This window comes from Nicotiana tomentosiformis, chromosome 5 (genome assembly GCF_000390325.3).
Source record: "Nicotiana tomentosiformis chromosome 5, ASM39032v3, whole genome shotgun sequence".
NCBI lineage: Eukaryota > Viridiplantae > Streptophyta > Magnoliopsida > Solanales > Solanaceae > Nicotiana > Nicotiana tomentosiformis.
Genome location: NC_090816.1, coordinates 58,850,489 through 58,873,607, shown reverse-complemented (window position 1 = coordinate 58,873,607; position 23,119 = coordinate 58,850,489). Strand labels below are relative to the sequence as shown.

Here is a 23,119-nt window from a genome sequence, read left to right as displayed (position 1 = left end):
CTGATTTCACATGAAATCTTGATATGCTTTTTCATATTCAGACTCGAGAATTCAGATTCCTCTTAAGATGCATGAGTCCTTTGGCACTCTTCTTCCCTTTATTACTTCTAGCAGTGGTTGGTTGCTAGATGTTACAAAATTTTCTTAAACAACTTCTTACATCCTATTCCCCCCTCTAGATCCCTTATCTTACCCCTTCCCTTTTCTCTAAGGATATCACTAACAATGAAAGTGGGCTATTATGAAGGCACGATTTAGGAAGCCACCAAATCCTATGTTGTTCGGATCTTCCAAAAATGCCGCCAGACCCATGTTAGATCCTCCGAAAACGAATAACTTTTGGAGGATTCGACATATTCGGAAACATTTTTAAGGATCTGAGCAACATAGACCAAAACTGTGAAAGCTAATCCAAACAAAGAGGGCGCCCCCAGCTACTGTCATCTAGTTACTTTTTTTTTGATTTACTTTTCAAGGTTTTCAATGCAGCCTCTTGGAAATGAACATTATTCCTCCCATTTGTATGTGTCTCTGCAGTTATCTCTTGACTGTCTTAATATTAAATTGCTCATCTAGTTTATGCAGCAAATTTAAATTCGATGATGTAAGTCTAGACTGGGCAGGTTGAATCTGCCAGGACTTGAAGAGGGGAAAGGTCAATAAGTTAACAGATTCAGCGGCTCTGCCCTCAACTTTGAATTGACTGAGGTTGGTCGCTGAGGAGGACAAAAGGTAGCTCAAGGGGGATAGTTAGGTGGTAGAGGGGGAATAGTGTGGGAAGATGAAAGTGGAGGCAGTGGTGGGGTTAGCAAAGGCCTATCAGCAGTTCCTTCTTCGATGATCAGCGCGTATGTTGGCAAAGAGGTTATAGCCCAGTATTCATTAATTATCCAAGAGTATGCACCAGCTATAAAGGGGTTCCCGCTACTAAATGCATCAAATGGTCTATACAAGTACATAATACACGTGCTCGAAAAGAGCCAAAAATAATTAGATCATGTCCACTTGGAGCTTGTTTTTTTTTTTTTTTAATCTTTTACATCTTTTTCTTGGGTTTTCCTTTTAATTCCCATCTTACCTCAAAAGTTAATTACATCATGTTGTGCTACTGAAATTAAAAATTCTCTTCATTTTACTTTTAGTTGGCTCAGTATCCATTTAAGATCAAATATTTTAGTTTGAGATGCAACAACAGTTTGAAGACCAGCGCTAACTTGTAGCTTTAGCTTGAACAACAATTCTGTAATTTACAAGTCCAAAGTCCAGTAAGATAGCTTCAGAGTTTTCGTAGCATTGAGGATCACTTTTAGCTTTCTTTTGCGTAAGCAATTTCTGATTTGCCGAATGGCCCAATTTTACATGGTTCATTTCATCTTCTTGTTTTTCTGTTAGGATAGTCTGTACCTTCAATAAACCAGCTTCAAAAAGCAAAACTTTTTTGCCTTTATGTTGAAAATGATGTTTGTGTAGATTTTGAGAAGAAGAAAAGGCTTCTTGTATTTCTGTATGTTTCTTACATCCCTAAGCATATGTATTTATACACTAGGTCCTATGACTATTTTAGGAAGGTAGATAAATTACAATCAATCAGAATAAAAATCAAATTCATTCAGAATCAAATCTTTCCTAATAATTAAGCCAATCAACACTCCCCCTTAAGTTGGTGCAAAGATGTCACACATGCCCAACTTGCAAACCAGTGTATGAAAAGTCCGTTTGTTGAGACCCTTGGTAAACACATCAGCTAGCTGTTTTTCTGGTGACATATGAAACAAGCTCAAGACACCACTCGTAACTTTTTCTTTGATGAAATATCGATCAATTTCAACATGCCTTGTTCGGTCATGCTGGACTGGATTATGAGTTATGTTGATGGCAGCCTTGTTGTCACAATATAAGAAAAGTTTCCACTTTCCAGACAGTCTCAATTACTCTAGTAGTTTTAGTAACCAAAAAGTTCACAGACACCCTAAGCCATAGTTCTATATTTTGCTTCCGCACTTGATCTAGCAACTACAATTTGCTTCTTGCTTTTCCAAGTGACCAAATTCCCTCCTACGAGTGTACAGTAACGAGATGTAGATCTTCTATCATCTAAAGATCCAGCCCAATCCGCATCTGTATAGGCTTCTCCTTGAAGGTGACCTTGTTTGGAGAAAAGCTGACCTTTGCCTGGAGCAGACTTTAGATACCGCAAAATGTGAAAGACAGCTTGCATATGAAGATCTCGAGGATCATGCATGAACTGACTCACAAAGCGACCGAATATGCTATGCCAGGTCTAGTATGAGAGATATAAATGTGTCTTCCAACCAACCTCTGATATCTGTCCTTATTAACCGGTTCTCCAACTCCTGTTGTAACTTGTGATTATTTTCAATGGGCGATTCTGCTGGTTTGTAACATGTCATACCCGTTTCTTTCAAGAGATCCAAAATATACTTCCTTTGAGAAATAACGATTCCTCATTTTGATCTAACAACCTCAATTCCCAAGAAGTACTGCAGTTTTCCTAGATCCTTGATCTCAAATTCGTGTGCCAAAAACTTCTTCAATCGGGTCATCTCCTGTCATTATTATGTCATCAACATAAACTATGAGAAGAGTGAGTTTACCCATTTGATGTCTTATGAAGAGGGTGTGATCAACATTGCTTTGTTGGTATGCGAAGGAGATTATTGCTTTGCAGTATCTGTCAAACCAAGCTCTTGGGGATTACTTCAGTCCGTACAAGGCTTTCTTCAATCTGTATACCTTTCCTTGACTTTGTGCAGTATCAAATCCAGGAGGAATCTCCGTATATACCTCTTCTTCTAAGTCTCCATGAAGAAATGCATTTTTCACATTAAACTGTTGCAAGTCCCGACCAAGAGTAGTTGCACAAGACAAAAGAATACTAGTAGTGTTCAAGAAAATTCCAAAAAAACTGACCACAAGGAGTTTGTGTTGCGGACAATCACCAAGAGAGAGGAAACTCGACCTCTTTGATAAAAACGAAACCCTAGTGCTGCGAGGGAGATAACTCACCTCAAAAAGGCAACAATGGCTCTGATACCATGTAGCTTTTGAGAGAAAGAAAAAGTTTCTTGTATTTCTGTATGTTTCTTACATCCCTATGCAAATATATTTATACACTAGGTCCTATGACTATTTTAGGAAGGGAAATAAATTACAATCAATTTACAATCAATCAAAATCTTTCTCAATCAGAATCTAATCTTTCCTAATAATTAAGCCAATCAACAGTTGCTACTGTGAAGCTGTGGGAATGACCCCCGAAATATTTTATCTAGGGACTGACTATCCATTATTGATATTGCAGCTTGCTGAATTTTATCTTTAATTTGCCGTATAGCTCTTTCTTGTAAGGGAACATTTCTACATAGCTTGAATGCTAGAATGAATTGATCTCATATTTAAAAAGAATTACTCCCTCGGATGTAGCTTGACTCGGCACGGGGTTTAAGAAAAAAAAAGAAAGACTTTTGAAACTTGTGATCGTAAAAAGTTAAAGGGTAAAAACTTTGTGGGTCAAATAATTTGTGTGGCTATACCAATTTCTCATTAAGGGTAAAATAGGTAAAACAAAAAGTATAAAATGTTATTTTTAAATGTAGAAATGTCTCATTCTTTTTGGAATAGACTAATAAGGAAAGTGTGTCACATAAGTTGAAATGGAGGGAGTACATTTTTCTCTCTTTCAAACTCTGTTGTGTATATATCGTGCATCCTGGAATTCTCGTAGTGTTACAGCTCACAGTATGCATGCTTGATAATTCAACCAGCTGAAGCAACCAAAAGCCTCGTGGCCGTTTCTTTCACCAATTAACTGAGTTATGATGGTCAATTAGCTAGGACAGATGCTGCATGTGGAATCAATTTCTGGTGGATGCATTGATTTACTATAGTTCTTGATAAGATGGGCGTGTAGCTTTTCCTTTTTTTATTTCTGGACATTCATCTCTAGATCTTCTGTGGTAGTACAATTGTTCGTCTCCCGAATCATTTCCTTTTCTATCTTTGATTTCATTGTGACAATCCATTTCTGCCAGCATCATAATGCTCTATATTTCGATCATATTTGCAAATACAACCTTCCTTGTTGAGAGATCATATTAGAAATTTTCCCTACTTGCATCAGATAATAAACATGCATTCTAGAAAAAGAAGAGGATATGTGAAGAATTGACTTATTTTGTTTTGTGGATTATCTTCTGTTGTCTTCCTGCAAGATGCTTGAACACATACCTGTTTGCTGTTGTAAAGTGCAGTTTATACCAACAAGTTTGACCCTTGATTCAGGAGTTACTAGACCTCCTCCCCTTTTAAGTGAGGCTGATCTATTGGGTTGTATGGACAAGGTATGGGTTCTGTGATGCTAGTTTTTTTATTTTTTGGTTCAAAAAGCTCTAACCATATTTTCGTGATAAACAGTGTCTCCTCATGTGTCTGACCTTCAGTTTTATAGGTCTCCCAGGTAATGATCACAGGGATTTTCATCTATTTCCTTATTGGTTTTTCTAATAGGCTGGCATTGGAACTGATGCAACAATGCATGACCATATAAAGAAACTACTTGATCGATTTTATGCAATTAAAGACTCGAGCACTCGGTTCTCGCCAACTAAACTAGTAATATCTTTATTCAGTCAGATTATTTATTATCTTATGCGTATTTCTTCTTTTTCTTTATTCCTTCTTCCATTTCCTTTTTTCACATTTGCATATATTGCTTTGCTTGGAAATGAAAATTTGGTATAAGCATAGTAAGATTTACATCGGATAATGGATACATTAAATAGGGTAATTGCATGTTTCTCCTTCAGTGTTTTCTTGAAGAACTTTGCCCTTCCTTTTATGAGAGCTTCTATAGAAGTATCAATTGGTGGAAGTAGATGACATTTAGCGTCCATAGTAAGAAGAGTGTCAAATTTTGGATATTCAGCTTTCTCATTCAGCAGCAATCATGTATTCAGTACGTGTCATTGTGTTCCTACTTTTACTGGTACCACTCCTCCCTTAAATTGCACTGGTAAAGAAATGATCAACCCCTTACTGGTTTTGCATTAGAGGTTTGAATTACATGCTGCAGGTGCCTGTTTCAGTACAATGTGGTATACAACGACATTATTCTTTGCCCGTTTGAAATACAAAATAGCATGTTATCACAAAGCATAACTGGAGTTTCACAAACTATATTCATGTGCATGTCACCATCCAAGTTTTGTAGTATACATTTTATCGGAATTCTTTCTAATCAATTGTTAGTCTGGTGACCACCAAATACTTCTTCCTCTACAAGCTGACTTGTTTCCATTCGTGGTAATTTACCATTAGATCTTCTTGGTCTTTACCTAAATCTTTTCATTTTCTGGAAGCCTCATTTTTACCTATCGAATTATACATCTCCCCTAGTATCTTTATTGGAGGTGAAAGTGCTTGAGAGCTGAAGGCATTCACCTATTTGCTGCTTCATGGTTAAACACAATACTTGTAGTCAAGCAGACTTGACAAATTCTTTGACTTTGAATGTTACATCATGTGTAACAAGAAGTTCCTCTCGAGTTGTTTCTCCTTTTGTCATGTGCTGCTGTTTCTGTATATTTGTAGAATGTTGGTTTTAACTTTGTTCTCTGCCACATTATGACTCTGGTTTCTCAAAATGGGAAAGTTACAGGAAGTAGGCCCTGGTGGCTGGAAAAAACTGTTTCTGGTTTGACTCTGATGCTCAAAATATTATGTTGCTGCTATGATGCACGGATAAAACTTTCTTTCCGATCTCTCAAATAAACCAATGACATGATGTGAAGGCTTTCGATTCAGCAGTGGTTCTTATTACAGATAATGAAAAAAAACATTTTTCCTCATCAAGAACGTCGCCTCTCTCCTTGTCCCTTTTCTTTTCCTCATGAGAAAATAAATTGTTATTTTTAGCTTTCAATATGTTTGTAATCTTTTTCCATTATAGCCTTGATTTGTTCTCTTCTCAGCTATTTCAAATGCAGTTTCCTTTGCATCTTCTTCACTTTTTAATTAATCTATTCACAAGGAGTTTTCTTAAATCCAGGGGGAGGCGCTAGTTATGGGATATGATGATATGGGGTGAGTATTCAGAGTTAACTTGTTTATCTTGTACTCTTATCTCGATGTCATCTTTATGCTGTCTATCTTATTCTTTTCTGATTATTGTGCAGTTGGTCGTCATATTAGAGAAAATGACCAAAATGGCCCTTAATGTATGAGGGTTGGATCATTTTGGTCCTTAATGTATCCCATTGATAGAATAGTATCCATGAGGACTATTCCTTAATGTTTGTAAAAGAAGTGACACATATGGTCTAAAGCCCTATCTAACGGTTACTCAAAATAGATGTTAAAATTAATGCTGCCTCCATAGGTGCAAAGCATCTCCCAAAACACAAAATAGAGGACTTCTATCGACCCTAACTTTGATGAGAAAAGGTCAACCAACTCTGAAAGCGTCTCATGTTCTCAAAAGTCAGATGATTTTTCTCGCCTACAACTGAATTTTTCTTGACAACTCAAATTCATCGGGATGGCTAGAGAGAGAGTGACTCCTTCTTCTCTTTAGAGGCAAGGAAACATAAACTCCAATTGTACAAGAAGGCTTTAGTGTGGCCAGCGCTGACTTTAGAAGGGGCTTGTAGAAGGGAGGGGAATGGGCGCGAACCCACTTTAAGATTGTCTCGAGATCACACGTTGTGGCAAGAAGGAGTTTCTTCAGATCCACTTGGTTGGTAAATTTGAAACTACGTTGGGCTCGATGGGGCTAGTCACTGACTGGGCAACGGAGGCTCGGGAAGTGTTGACGGGGTTGAAAGTATTAGCTATGGGTGATTCTTCTTTTCTCTTTCGATTTGTCACTGAAGAGGAAGCCTTGCGTGTCTTGGGCGATGGAACAAGATGGATGGGAGAAAATTATCTTCAGTTTTCCAATTTCAGACATGAAGAGAAGAAACATCAGTCGTGAATGTGGAATGTGGTTGGCCTGCTTGCACACTTCTGGTGCTATGAGCTCTGTAGAACAATTGGAGATGTTTGTGGAGGTTTTGTGGTTGTATATTGTAATTTGGCGGATATGGGCATGGTTAGGGTGCTTGTGAAGGAGGGAGATTCCATGTTCATGGTTTTGGGGGGGGGGGGGGGATTTCAATTTCAGGGTTTGGCTAACTCTAGAGTTCAGCTTTGAAATACTGGTTAAAGGTGCTGATAGTGTGGGGAAGGAGGGAGGAGATGACTGGGAGGGTGGATGAGGGGGCGAAATAGGACATGGGGAGACGTTGAGAGGAGATTGGTGTCTGAATTTATGGCTAAGCCGCTCGTAATGTTAAGAAGAGAGAGGTTGGGTGATGGGCATTTTGAATTTGGTAGGGATTCGAGAAGGAGAAGTGGTAGGAAAGAATAAAATAGAGTGTGGGACTTGTTTCTGGATAGCTGAGGAAGGCATACAACTAATAAGACAACAAGATGGGAGAACTTCATCCCTAAAAAATGCAATGGAACATGGGATTGTATGAGTAGGGTATATGCAATCTCAACGGGATGGCTATTCTTCTTCTCAACTACATTATTTTGAGATGTGTAAGGATAAGATGTATGATGAATGATCCATAAGAATTCATGAACTGCTGAAATGGAGAAGATAAATCTCTTGGTGCATAATCCCTGCGGATAAAAATATCGATTTTGGATTTCAGCGTGGAATTCTATAATCTAGAAAACAACTGTAATCAATTTTTCATCAACAATATCCAATTTCACTTGGAATAATCATCAATGAGACTAACAATTTAGTGGAATCTCTAGGTAGAACTAACCCGATTAGGGCCTAAACATCGGAATGAACTAAAGTGAAAGGAGATTCTGCCTAATTATCAATATATTGAGGGAAAGGGAAGCAAGTATACTTTCATTAGTTGACACGAGAGACAAATACTTTTTGAAGTTTTTACAAACTAGGATGTTCCAACTGTCTATGTAATAGATCAAGTGAATCAATAACTGAACAATTGTGGAGGGAGGAGAAGCTATGAACGATTCAGAAGGATAATGTAATAAAGTCCATATGATTTACGCTCGCTCCCAGTGATCCGTCATGTACTGCATTCTTGTATAACAACAAAGTTATTGAAGAATATTATTGAGTAGTTCAGTGTTTAGGATAAACGGCTAATGCATATGAGATTAAAAGAACAACCAAGAACTGAATTGAAGTGAAGGAAGGAAGTGGGCTAGCTTGACCTATTCCAATAGCCATGGTTTGCGATCCATTAACCATTGTGACTGTTTGATAAGATTGAGAATAAGAACTAGAGAAAAGAGATTTATCAGAAGAGATTTATTACCAGAAATGTGATGTGATGCACTTGAATCAATGACCCGAAGACTGAGAGACATTTGTCGCACTATTACTTATTAGAATGATAGGAGCTATCTTAGAGGATGTCTCCTTACGTTTTTTTGCTGAAGGATTTCAATATAATTAGGCAAAGAAATCATCCAACCATTCAACATATTGGATTTGATTTTGGCGCAACCAAATTTCTCAAATCCTAGGAAACTGCCAAATCAACTCAAATAATGAAAAATTTGAATATCGTTGCCAAAAGATCATGGTCACTGTTGTTGAATTTGAAACTTGCTGGAAATGTCGCAGGAATATTCTTAGAATCTGGTAAGGAACTCCAAAGTCCTAGGCGAGCTGGTCAGTGCTAAAAAAAATAGTGGAGATAGGTCTGTATTGTGCAAATTTGGCTAAACAATGGTCTAACAATACCAAAATAGGGTTCTGGTGATGAGAATTGAGTGAAAACACCGAAAAAGCTTAGAAAAGTTATTGAAAGTGGCCAAAAATAGGGTGGTTGACCACGTAATGTCTAGGCAACCCCAAGGATCAGAAACCAGCCTTTGCAAACTTGCCGGAAAAGTGAAAAATGACCAGAAAAGTTATTTAAGTCTCGTTGGAACCCTAGTCTGTGATCGGAATCTTCATAAACTTGGACGGGTAGGGGCGGAATGAGGAGACGAGACCACAAAAGAAGTTCAAGGAGATCTTGTCAGAGACAACCGCACACACAACAGACTTGTGCTGACGCGTCACCGAAAAAACTCTAGATTTTGACGGTGCGTGGAGGCATATATGACAGTAGTTACGAGCCTAGTGGTAGTCTTGGTTTTCACACAACATTGCCAAAAATTAAAGTTGAGTCGGACGACTTCTCTGGTCACTAAAAGCAGCACGACGATGAAGTTTTCCTCCTTCCTAATGTTGCCGGTGATTGCACAATAAGAGTTTTTACACAAGAGCTTTGATACCATGTAAAATAAGACGAGGAAGAGAAAATTTAATGAAACTCAGCTTGATTATTCGCTCAAGCTACTTGGTTTGATAGTGAACGTACAAGTGATAAAATAGGAAAGAAAATATTCCGACCACCTAATTACTGGAAAGAATCAATCTAACTAATTCTGACTAATCCCAGTCTGTTGAGTTGTGGTTTGCTAATGCAGATTGTATTTCATCAGATGTAAGGTAACAATTAAGGTAGGCATTAACATTGGTGCGGATATCGAGTGCGTCAGCGCTTTAAGCGGGAAGCAAAGCAACGTGGCCTCTGTTGTGCTTAAGAGAGTTGAGGCGAATCAGGTTTAGTGAAGCGCTCGCTTCTGCCTAAGAAGCAAGAAGCGTGTGCAGCGAGGAAGAAAAAACTGGACTTTTTAAGAAAAAAAGAAATCTAAACTTGTACCAAAATATTTCTCAAGTGACTTTCTTGTGCGACTGCAACTAGGGTTGTGGCTTTATGCTCCCCCTCTTGTTCTTCTTCTTCTGCTGCTGCTGATGATGTGTGGATCACTGTGTCTTTTTTTTTTTACTTTGTTAATTTAGTAATTGAAATTTTAAATTATTTCTATTCCCCTTTTCAGTTTTTTTAATTAGTTGAATTTATTTACTTATTTGTCTTCTTCTCTTGGTATTTTTTACATATGCTCTATTGTTTTTTCTAGGTGCTCTGTTTTTCTTCACTTTGTTAATTTAATTGATTTTTTATATTATTCTATTTCTTTTTTTTTTTTCAGTTGTTAATTTAATTGAATTTTCGTGCCCTTGTCTTTTTTTTCCGCTTCACGCTCTAAAAAACATTGGGCATTGATTGGTTGAGATGATGCATGTCGCGATAAAAAGGTGATTCAATTGATTAGGACGTTCTCCCTTTCTTACCCCAAACTCTTTTATGTGATCTGGAGAAAAACTTCGCAAGTTATCTAAATGTTTCATTCATTAGGCTTTTGAATTAGAACCACAACATTAGAAGTGTTAAAAACCCACAATAGAATTGATATGTGGCCGGGTGAGCGTTTTAAAGTTTGTGGTTTGGTGAGCTCTTTTATATCTATCAAGTTTTTCAACTTCCTTTCCAACTTGAATAGTAGCAGCATTAAAACCTCAACACATTATTGCACAAACTATTCAATGAGCATATTTCTTTTCAAAAATGTTATCTGAACTAACAAATTGATGGTATATTTCCCACTATATTAGCTTTATGTTTTGATTAAACATTTGTTCATGTTAGAAATCTTCACGTTTTCTTTTTAAGCATGATTATGTTGTTGCATATGTGCTAACATTTTTTACTACATTAGTACTGGCTTACAACATTTAGGTAACTTGCAACCTTTTATTCTTTTCTTTTTCTATTACAGTTATGAACTATGGAAACCATATCTCCGTGCTATGATGGAATGTGATATGAAAGCTGTTAGCATGGGGACCAAGAGAAAGACAGAGGTTCTAGAAACTTGCTTGCAGCAGATGAAAGCTTGTTTTTTAGATGTAAGTAAATAACAAAATTCAGCAACACAAATGATTTTCAAGATTTTCTTTCGATACTAAACTTAAAAGTTCATTTTGGAGCAATGGAATTACGTCTCTTTTTGAAAAGAGCATGCTACTTTGTCAAGATTCATCTCTTAAGACAATGGGACTTTGTTGATATCGTGGCACAAAGTAGAGATGTCGAAAACTAGCATTTTAGAAGGTTTCGACTTCCCTCTGAATGAATTCTTTTATTCCATATTTTACTTGAAATGCATTAATAGATGACAAAGCCTAAAGTATAGGTTTTCCTCTGAGTGCATCTACTTGTCTTAGGGCATGATTTTGTTACTCTATGAAAGGGTAGTAAACATTATCTTTTCTTTGATGCTAGCATTTGTAGTAGATGGACCTGTTGCGTTGGCTAAGGTTGTTTCCCACAGTTGTGAGGCTTGACAGGTCGTAAATTATTGCTGCTAGGGGTTTCAAATGAGCAGGTTGGGCTAAATTTGGCAGGTTGAAGCAAGTTAAGTTGATTAATGGATTGTGTTAATAATCCGCCCAAAATTTGCTTGGGTTAAGAAGGGCGAGTTAATTTAGGCTAAAGGATGGATCATAATCCAATTTGTTTTATTTCTTTGTTTGTTCTTTTATAATTTGTTTAATTGTCAAATCATAGTACCAAAAGCTTTTTGAGTTCTCAAGACTATATTTAGCTAAACAAACATTGATAATTTTATTTTCAATGTTTTGACAAGTTCTCTTATGGTTCAATTCGGGCATGATAGGTTAACCCAATTTGGCCCAAGCTTTTAGATGGGTTAATTTGGCTTATGCCGAAATTGACCCGCCAATAAATATATGCCTAGCCACACCTAGACTTGGGTTGGGCAGGATATATTGATATAGGCTAAATTTAACACCCTGAATTGCAACATTTTGTGAAGAGCACTGGTTACTTGCTTTCCCTCTGTGCCCTTTGTCACTCAAAATCATGGTCAAGGGAAGTCCAAGAAGCAAAATGGTGTTAGAGAGTACAAAGTTATCGAAAATGGTTTTGTAATGGTCTTGAAGTCCTCCTCTCATTGTTTAAGATTTTGGTTGGATGCTCATATTCTTTCACAAGGTATTAAAACTAACTTTTGACAAATTAGTAATGCCCGGCGAATACTCTATAAGGTGTAAGAAGTTGTCACAAATATAATGTAGAGGTGTGTCCAATATCGATCCCACTAAAAAACGGAGCTAGGATTGCTAATGAAATTATGACCTGACTAAGCCAAACAATTGCTAATAATGCATATTCAAACTAGTAACTACTTTCAACATTAAGTTACTTAATCCTATACCTCCTACTATGACCACACATCCATCTCATCATCCTCATCTCTGCAACTTTTATTAGCCATGAATCTCAATTCTTCCCACCATCTAACGAGCTTAACTTAGTTGACCTTTCCTGTTGCACTAAAATGCAGTAAGGCTCACGCGAATATGGTTACAAGGGCTGAAATTGGCCTAGTCCTAACCTTGTATATGCAATCAAACCAAACAAATAACATAAAAACTCAAGATTAAATATGCAAGAAATCAAGAATATATTTATGTAGACATGAGGTTTTATAGCAATCTTTGTTTAGAGCTTAGCCAAGAATCATGGTTAAGCCTAAACAAAACCAAAGAAATAAGCATTACAATTCATGCGCTTCAATAATCTTAAGGAGGTTGTGAGAAAGAACGGGAGAAAATATTATTAATTATCTAAAGTGTTGTACAACGCCCTATTTATATACAGTGATTACATAATAATAGGTATCTACTTCCTGATGTGGGACACTATACATGACCAACTACTTAACACTACCCCTCAAGCCAGTGCATATAAATCATATGTACCAAGCTTGTTACAGATGTAACTAATACAAGAATCAGTAAGAGACTTAGTGAAAATATCTGCTAGCTGATCATTCGACTTTACAAACTTTATAACCATATCTCTTGAGGGTAATTTTTTCTCTAACAAAGTGACAGTCGATCTCAATGTGTTTAGTCCTCTCATGGAACACCGAATTTGACGCAATATGAATAGCAGCTTGATTATCACACACCAGTTCTATCTTGCTGATTTCTCCAAACTTCAACTCCTTGAGCTACTGCTTGACCCAAACTAGCTCACACGTTGCATAGCCATGGCCCGATATTCGGCTTCGGCGCTAGATCGAGCAACTACATTTTGTTTCTTGCTCTTCCAAGAGACCAAATTACCTTCTACTAGAACACAATATCTAGACGTAGAACGTCTATCAGAAGGTGATCCTGCCCAATCAGCATTTGTGTACCCAACAATCTGCTCGTGGCCTCGATCCTCAAATAGTAATCCTTTCCCCGGAGCTGACTTTATATACCGAAGAATACGAACAACTGTATCTCAGTGACTATCACAGGGAGAATCCATAAACTGACTTACAACACTCACCGAAAAAGAAATGTCAGGTTTTGTCACTGTGAGGTAATTCAATTTGCCAACCAACCTCTTATATCTCGTACGATCTCTAAGAGGCTCCCCCTGTCCAGGCAGAGGCTTATCATTCAGATCCCTAGGAGTGTCAACAGGTCTGCAGCCCATCATTTCAGTCTCCTCAAGAATGTCTAAGGCATACTTCCGCTGTGAAATAACAATACCCCAGCTAGACTGAGCGACCTCAATACCTAGAAAATACTTCAATCTGCCCAGATCCTTAGTCTGGAAGTGCTGAAAGAGATGCTGCTTCAGATTAGTAATACCATCCTGATCATTGCCAGCAATATCATCAACATAAACCACCAGATAAATACACAGAGTAGGAGCAGAATGCCGATAAAACACAGAGTGATCAGCTTCACTACGAGTCATGCCGAACTCCTGAATAACTGTGCTGAACTTGCCAAACCAAGCTCGAGGGGACTGTTTCAAACCATATAGTGACCTACACAATCGACATACAAGATCACTAGACCCTCAATGAGCAACAAAACCAGGTGGTTGCTCCATATTAACTTCTTCCTCAAGATCACCGTAGAGAAAAACATTCTTAATATCTAACTGATAAAGAGGCCAATGACATACAACAACCATGGACAAAAAGAGACGAACAAATGCTACTTTAGCCACGGGAGAAAAAGTGTCACTACAATCAAGCCCAAAAATTTGAGTGTATCCTTTTGCAACAAGACGAGCCTTAAGCCGATCAACCTGGCCATTTGGGTCGACTTTGACTGCATAAACCCAGCGACAACCAATAGTAGACTTACCTGAAGGAAGATTAACATGCTCCCAAGTGCCACTCACATGTAAAGCAGACATCTCGTCAATCATAGCCTGTCGCCATCCTGGATGAGATAATGCCTCACCTGTAGACTTAGGGATAGAAACAGTGGACAAAGATGATATAAAAGCATAATGAGGTGATGACAGACGATGATAACTTAAACCGACATAATGAGGATTAGGATTAAGTGTGGATCGTACACCTTTGCAGAGTGCAATTGGTTGACTAAGAGGAGACAAGTCCGCAGTAGGTGCAGAATCTAATGCAGGACGTGAATCACCTGGGCCTGATGCTGGACGTGGACGACGATGATAAGTCAAGAGTGGTGGAGCTGCAGAAGGTTGAACTGGAATAGGTGGTGGAACTGGAGCTATATGCGGTGGAGCTGCAACTGGAGCTGAAGTTGTAGAGGAAGATGAATGGGAGATAGTGACTGAATCTCCTAAAGATGAAACTGGTAGCACCTCAGAAATATCTAAGTTGATTACCTGGACCTGTGAAGTATGATTGGGTTTCAAAGAAGGTAACATCAGCGGACATAAGGTACCGCTGGAGGTCAGGAGAATAGCATCGATACCCCTTTTGCGTTCTCGAGTAACCCAGAAATACACACTTGAGAGCACGAGGAGCTAACTTATCTTTTCCTGAAGTAAGGTTATGAACAAAACACGTGCTTCCAAAGACACGGGGTTGAAGAGAGAACAAAGGTAAGTGGGAAAACAGGACAGAGAATGGAACTTGATTCTGGATAGCTGAAGATAACATACGATTAATAAGATAGCAAGATGTAAGAACTGCATCCCCCAAAAACGCAACGGAACATGAGATTGTATGAGTAAGGTACGAGCAGTTTCAATAAGATGTCTATTCTTTCTTTCAGCTACCCCATTTTGTTGAGATGTGTACAAACAAGATGTTTGATGAATAATCCCATGAGAGTTCATAAACTGCTGAAATGGGGAAGACAAATGCTCTAGGGCATTATCACTACGAAATGTGCGGATAGAAACCCCAAATTGATTTTAAATTTCAGCGTGGAAGGTGTGGAAAATGGAAAACAACTCAGATTGATTTTTCATCAAAAATATCCAAATGCACCTAGAATAATCATCAATGAAACTTACAAAGTAGCGGAATCCTAAGGTTGAACTGACCCGACTAGGACCCCAAACATCTGGATGGACTAAAGTAAAAGGTGACTCTGCTCGATTATCAAAACATCGAGGGAAATGAGAGCGGGTATGCTTACCGAGCTGACATGACTCACACTCTAGAGTGGACAAGTGAGATAAACCAGGTACCATTTTCTGAAGTTTTGACAAACTGGGACGTCCCAACCGTTTATGTAATAAATCTGGTGAATCGGTAACAGGACAAGTTGTTACCAGAAATATGATCAGATGCACCTGAATCAATGACCCAAAACTTAGAGGTTGAAGATTGGGAGACACAAGTCACGCTACTATCTGTTTGAATAACAGAGGCTATCCCTGAAGATGTCTGTTTACATGCTTTGTACTGAAGGAACTCAATATAATCCGGTAAAGAAATCATCTGGATTGGATTCAATGCATTGGATCTAACGGATTGTGAGTCAAAGGCTTCTAATACGAATGACATCATAATGTTCATGCCGGAAAAATCGGAAACCCTTATGCAAATTACTATTAACGCCAGAAAAATCAGAAAATTTTCTGGAAATCACTGTTCACGCCGGAAAAATATAAAATGGTCGGAATTTGGTTTAAATTGGATGGGTAGGCTCGGAATTGCAAGGCGATGACACTGTCCAAAAGAAACTTTTTCAAATTCTGGCCGGAACAGTCTTCACGCGCCAACGCATGGGACTGACGCGCCGACGGCGGCAGCTCTCCGACAGGCGCGTGGGTGCGCGTGAGTGGGCTTTTTCAGGAGAATCTTTCTGGGGCTTGGTCGCCTCTCTCTTGGGAACCTTCAGGTGGTGTTGGATTTCGCACAACACTGATAATTAGTGACTTTGACGCAAATAGTCACTTAGGTAAACAGAAAATCGCACGGTGACTGAGTTCTTCTCGGATTTCGCTGGAATGACGCACAACGATCTCCTCACCGATGCTCTGATACCATGTGAGAAAGCAGGGGAGAAAATACTATTAATTATCTAAAGTGTTGTACAACGCCCTATTTATATACAATGATTACATAATAATAGGTATCTACTTCCCGATGTGGGACACTATACATGACTAATTACTTAACAGAAGTTTAGGTAGAAGACTTTCCAATCTTCTTATTTTGTGGAATAATCCAAGGGCTTTGGTATAGAACTTGCTCTTTGAGTCTCTCCCGTCCAAAGATTCTTCATAAAGCTAAGGGTTTGGGTATTCGTAGGCTTTCCAACGTCCTAGCTAAAAGTTGCATGACACAAACCATTACAAGCATGTCAATTTATGCTTGAGGAAGTGATTATTTCCCTTTTACACTATTTGGTGTCAAGTTGCTGTCTTACACGTTGGATAAATGCTGTCAGTTGCTGTTGTATAAATGAATTTGCAGAATACTGGGTCCTTGTTTCCATCCCCCTAGCAAAATAAAATGGCTGCATATTTCATGAGTTATAGAAAATACTTGTTTGCTAACTTGCCATTAAATTGGTCCCTGCATGTTATTTCTCTAGTTTGATTATATATGTCTACTTCATTAGCTCAAGTTGTTAGAGAAGGGAGAGTTCTGTTGACAACTATGGCCTCTAACGTAGTTTGCATACCATCTTTCCACAAGGATGTGAGGTACTTATTGCTAATACAGCAAGGCTTGAATCCAATATCTCATCAAATTGTGTCTTTACCTGATTTCCAAAGATTATGTTGTTAGTAATGGTGATCATACTGTTTACTAAAATCTTCAGCATGTGGTCCTACCAAAAGAATTTTGGCATAAGGCAGAAGTGCTTAGATCTTAAAAAAATTATAGCTAGATTTTTGCTTGAAAAGAGGTTCCACCTCTTATTTGTTACAGGACAAAGGGATGCCTATGCTAAGAAATAATAATCAGAATGAGACACAGTGCTTCATGTACCTTAGGTTCAAGGTACTTCGTTTTACTTTTTATGTACTTAGAGAAACTTTTTTGCAGGCCAGGGCAAACAAAGGAAAACTCTTTGAAGCCATGGCTATCTTCTTTGAAAGGTACATCTTTTGCTTGCTTTGCTGACGCCGGGATCATCCTTTTCATTGCTTGAGAATTGTGGCTCTGCAGATCAAATAGATCCAGCGGTGGCGAGCAACAAGCAGTTGGAGATGTCGTGCGGAGATGTGGACTTTGTCTAGAGTCAGATATGGTACTCAGACAAAAACCGGTAATGCTTACAATTACTTTCTTTCTTATTTTTTGGGGTCTCTTCTCCACCTCCAGCTCCATTGTGCCTCTTTCATTCAGCATGTGTCCTTTAATGGGAGACAACAGATTAATTTCTGAGAAGAAGTTTGATGATTATTCATAGAACTAGGATACCATTAACTTGAGTCCATCAGCATTCTCTTCATAAGGGCCATCAGAGGCGGATCCAAGACTTAAACTCTATGGGTTCAGCCTTTAAGATTCTTAATATTGAACCTGTTATATTTTTAAAGTTATGGGTTCATATCCACATGTTGTTGCAATTTTAGTAAATGTTTATACATATATTTATGCACTGCGTCAAAAGTTATGGGTTCAATTGAACCCGTAGGAGTTACGCTAAATCCGCCCCTGAGGGCCATCACTAAAGCACCAGGCCTAAAGTTTTCCTTTTGAAGACCAGCATGTTAGTGTAGATATCACTACATCAAGAGCCTGTCTGTTTTGTGAAATCATCTATTGGCTAAATTGGGATATATTAGACGGCTGCATGCTTAACAATGTCCGATTTGCATTTCTATAATCAACTATTTTCCATTTTCTGATTGGATTTTTCCTATTTTTATGCAAGGTTTTCTGATAAAATTTTACCTTAATGCAGGATGGTAACTTTATGGTTGGTTGCTTGGGTTACCCACAAGTAGGTGCTTTTCCTGTACTTCTGTTCAAAAATGAAGAAATGTTGCACAATTTCTTGAGAGCCTTTAATTCCAAAACAGATAAAACCTGCAAATGTAGATTGTAATCATCATTCATTGTTTGATGAATTCTAGCTACTTACAGTCTAGCTGGTTCTCTGCCTGAACTGCTGGTACTTCCCTTGCAAGAATTGCAAGGCAACCTATCAAGATCTATGAGACATTAAGATTGAAACTTTAGTATGAACTATGAAGTCAATTGAGTATAAGTGTGAAAAAGGCTTCATATCAACTAAACTCTCATAATTTTTGTAAGCACTAGGTCAGCCTTCATAAATATGCACAGCTAGATCTGTCTGACAAATGCAACTGACAAACCAAATGTAATTGTTGACTAGCTTGATTGTAGGAAACTTATTTTTAGGAGATTTTATTCTATTCTAGGAGATTTTATTCTAATTGATTTGTGTAATAACTGTAATTGATTTCCTTTCTTAAATTAGCCATAGGAGCCTCTGTATCAATACTAGTGCTCATTGGATGTAAAAACATACCGAAATACAAGAAGTTTCATTCTTTTTCTTGAAATTTTCATGGTATCAGAGTCATTGCTGCCTTTTCGAGGTAAGTGATCTCCCTTGCAGCACAGGAGTTCCGTTTTTATCAAAGAGGTCGAGTTTTCTCTCTCTTGGTGGCTACCCGCAACACAAACTCCTTACGAGTTTCCGGTGTGGCAACTACTTTTCAGGCGAGATCTACATCTTTTCGGTGAATTTTTTTCGGAATTTTATTCCAGATCTCGGGCCGCAGGCCTATTCCAACCCTTCATCCAAGTTCTAGTTTTGGCAGATTTCGACCAGACAGGATTTTTTCAGTGAGTTTTTCTGGCGAGATCAAGCTGATTCTATCTCTGAAAGGTTATTTCTTTATTTCTGAATATCCCTATTCGATTTTTGATTTTAAGGATTATTACTTTTTCAAACTATGAGTAATACAAAAACAAATAATAATTCTCTGTCTCACATTAGTGCTGTTAAATTGGATGAGGCTAGTACATATCTTGTTTGGTCAAGATCTTGTCTATTTTTTATTAAGTCTAGAAAGTTGCATGGTTATATTAGTGGAGAAAAGAAAGCACCTGCGGTGACCGACCTTAACTATGGTTAATGGGATTCTTATAATTCCCTTGTTATGACATGGATTTTGAACATTGTGCACCCTCGAATCTCTAAGCAATATTTATTGCTTGATACTGCGGAAAAGACCTGGAATTCGGCTAGGCGCACTTACTCTCGTAATGGAAATGACGCCTAGATCTTTGAGATTCGAAATAAAGTTCATGCGACTAAGCAAGGTGAGTAGACTATCACATATTATTATTCCGAGTTAAGTGGGTTATGGCAAAAGATTGATTAATATCAGGATCTCCAAGCAAAGTGTACCAATGATGCAGTTCTCTTTCAACAATTGGTTGAAAAGGAAAGGTCTATGATTTTCTGCCCGGTTTGAACCAAGAATATGATCAAATCCGGGTTTAAGTTCTCGGTAAAGTTCCTTTTCCTTCTCTTGAGGATGCATACTCTTATGTTCGACAAGAAAGAGCCGACAAGGGGTCATGCTTTATTCAGCACCAACGGAGAAATCCGGGTTAACTGGGTCTCATGAGCAACCTAGGGCAATCACTTCTGATAAAGATCACATGCAATGTGATTATTGTGGAAAGCCAAGGCACACAAAAGAGACTTGCTGGAAACTATACGGTAGACCAACTAGAGGTTGTGAAGGAAAGCGTGCAGGTCCATTAAGGGGTCATGCTAATATTGCAGAAAATGTGGAAACATCCGGAGAAACTGCCTCTAGAGAATCTTTGTTTTCAGACGAAGTTCAGCATCTTCACCATTCTAATGTTGCCAGTTCCAACTATGTGTAGTCAGGGATTGCCTTTAATGCTCACCTTAATTCTTCGATTATTGATTCCGGTGCGAATAGACACATGACAGGCTCCTCTAAATGCTTTCAAAATTACTCTCCTAGTCCCTAAGGGGATTATGTCAAAATAGCCAATGGCTCCCTAACTCTTGTCTCTAGAACATGTTCTGTTGTCTTATTACATTATCATACATTCTCCATGTACCTGAGTTTCTTGTTAGCCTGTTATCTGTTAGCGGCATCACCAAAAAAACTAAGCTGTAGTGTTGAGTTCTTCCCTGATCATTGTGTTTTTCAGGATCTTCAAACAAGGAAGAGGATTGGCAGTGGTTGATTGCATGATGATTTATATTGGATTGATGGAACTCAAAACTTTGTCTTGTCTTTTTTGGAGGAAATAAGGATGTCAACCAAGAAATAATATAGTGGCATAGACAGTTGGGGCACCCATCATTTTTTGCTTTGAAGAAGCTATATCCTAGTTTGTTTTCGTGAACTGAATTTGAATCTTTGTTTTGTGATGCTTGTGAATTTGCCAAGCATACTAAACAGTTTCTTTAAGTGATAATAAATGTACAACTACTTTTTCGACTATTCATTCTGATGCATGGGGTCCTACTCAAATAGTTTCTTTTGTCTGATAGTCGATGGTTGGTTACCGTGAGAAGTGTAGCACAAAAAAGTTCTATTAGTTATCTCTAAATTATTGTACAATGCCCTATTTATATACAGTGATTACATAATAATATGTATCTAATTCCCGATGTGGGACATTATACATTACTAACTATTTAATACTCCCCTTAAGCCGGTGCATATAAGTCATATGTCCGAGCTTGTTGCAGATGTAACTAATACGAGAACCAGTAAGAGACTTAATGAAAATATATGCAAGCTGATCATTCGACTTAACAAACTTTGTAACAATATGTCCTGAGAGTATCTTTTCTTTGACAAAGTGACAGTTGATTTCAATGTGTTTAGTCCTCTCATGGAACATCAGATTTGATGCAATATGAAAAGCGGCTTGATTATCACACACCAATTCCATCTTGCTGATTTCTCCGAACTTTATTCCTTGAGCAACTGCTTGACCCAAATTAGCTCACACGTTACCATAACCATGACCCGATATTCTGCTTCAGCGCTAGATCGAGCAACTACATTATGTATCTTGCTTTTCCAAGAGATCAAATTACCTCATAATAGAACACAATATCCATACGTAGAACGTCTATCAATCCTGCCCAATCAACATCTGTGTGCCCAACAATCTGCTCGTGACCATGATCCTTGAATAGTAATTCCTTGCCTGGAGCTGACTTTATATACGGAAGAATGCGAACTGCATCCCAATAACTATTACAAGGAGAATCCATAAACTGACTTACCACACTCACAGGAAAAGAAATGTCAGGTCTAGTCACTGTGAGGTAATTCAATTTGCCAACCAACCTCCTTTATTTCGCAGGATCGCGAAGAGGCTCCCCGTGTCCTGGCAGAAGCTTGGCATTCGAATCCATAGGAGTGTCAACAGGTCTGCAGCCTATCATTCTTGTCTCCTCAAGAATGTCTAAAGCATACTTCCACTTTAAAATAACAATACATGAGCTAGACTGAACCTCAATACCTAGAAAATACTTCAATCTGCCCAGATCCTTAGTCTGAAAGTGCTAAAAGAGATGCTACTTCAGATTAGTAATACCATCCTGATCATTGCTAGTAATAACAATATTATTAATATAAACCTCCAGATAAATACACAGATTAGAAGCAAAATGCTGATAAAACACAGAGTGATCAGCTTCACTACGAGTCATGCTGAACTCCTGAATAACTGTGCTGAACTTACCAAACCAAGCTCTAGGAGACTGTTTCAAACCATATGAGTGACCTGTACAATCGGACCACTAGACTCCCCCTGAGCAACAAAACCAGGGGATTGCTCCATATAAACATCTTCAAGATCACCGTAGAGAAAAACATTCCTAATGTCTAACTGATAAACAGGCCAATGACGAACAACCATGGACAAAAAGAGGCGAACATATGCTACTTTAGCCGTGGGAGAGAAAGTGTCACTATAATCAAGCCCAAATATTTGAGTGTATCCTTTTGTAACAAGACGATCCTTAAGCCAATCAACCTGGCCATCCGGGCCGGCTTTGACTGCATAAACCCACTGACAACCAACAATAGACTTACCTGAAAGAAGAGGAACAAGCTCCTAATTGTCATTCGCATGTATAGCAGACATCTTGTCAACCATTTTCTGTCGCCATCCTGGATGAGATAGTGCCTCACCTGTAGACTTAGGAATGGAAACAGTGGACAAATACAAAAGCATAATGAGGTGATGACAGGTTATGATAACTTAAATCGACATAATGGGGATTAGGATTAAGTGTGGATTGTACACCTTTACGGAGTGCAATTGGTGGACTAGGAGGAGACAAGTCCGCAGTAGGTGCAGAATCTGATGCTGGACGTGACTCATCTGGGCCTGATGCTGGACGCGGACGATAATGATAAGTCAAGAGTGGTGGTCTTGTGGCTGGGGATGTAGGAGGAGCAACTGTAGACTCCTTAAAAGTCTGTATATGTAGTAGTGGTTGTGGTGGTGTTGTGGATGTGGATTCCTTACAAGTAGGTACTAGGTACATGTAAGACCTCAGATACATTGGGATGATCAGAAGAAGTAAAGTAAGGTTGAGACTCAAAAAATGTGACATCGGCTGACGTAAGATATCTACGAAGGTCAGGTGAGTAGCAGCGATACCCCTTTTGAACCCGATGATAACCAAGAAAGACACACTTAAGAGCACAAGGAGCTAAGGTGTGAACAAAACATGTACTCCCAAAAACATGAGGAGAAAGATAGTATAAAGGTGACTTACGGAACGATACTGAATGTGGAATCTAATTCTGGATAGCAGATGAAGGCATCCGATTAATCAAGTAACAAGCTGTAAGAACTGCATCGCCCAAAAAATGCAGCGGAACATGGGACTGAATGAGAAGTGTGCGAG

At 38.4% G+C, this 23,119-nt stretch overlaps 1 protein-coding gene across 3 annotated transcripts in view; it reads left to right on the top strand.

Moving 5' to 3' along the window:
• Positions 1-23,119, top strand: part of LOC104113552 (DNA topoisomerase 3-alpha) — a 53,749-nt gene that overhangs the window by 15,682 nt on the left and 14,948 nt on the right. The window contains exons 12-20 of one of the 3 annotated variants that reach the window (XR_011407815.1): positions 4,272-4,361; positions 4,528-4,632; positions 6,068-6,102; positions 10,726-10,855; positions 17,260-17,312; positions 17,383-17,482; positions 18,125-18,163; positions 18,806-18,909; positions 19,011-19,078. Coding sequence is in view for 1 of the 3 variants with exons in the window: in XM_009623754.4 (XP_009622049.1) it covers positions 4,272-4,361; positions 4,528-4,632; positions 6,068-6,102; positions 10,726-10,855; positions 17,260-17,312; positions 17,383-17,482; positions 18,125-18,163 (552 nt within the window). In the remaining 2 variants the exon portion in view is untranslated. Of the gene's footprint in view, positions 1-4,271; positions 4,362-4,527; positions 4,633-6,067; positions 6,103-10,725; positions 10,856-17,259; positions 17,313-17,382; positions 17,483-18,124; positions 18,164-18,764; positions 19,079-23,119 lie in introns of all 3 variants that reach the window. The other 2 variants (XR_011407816.1, XM_009623754.4) reach the window with 2 other exon arrangements.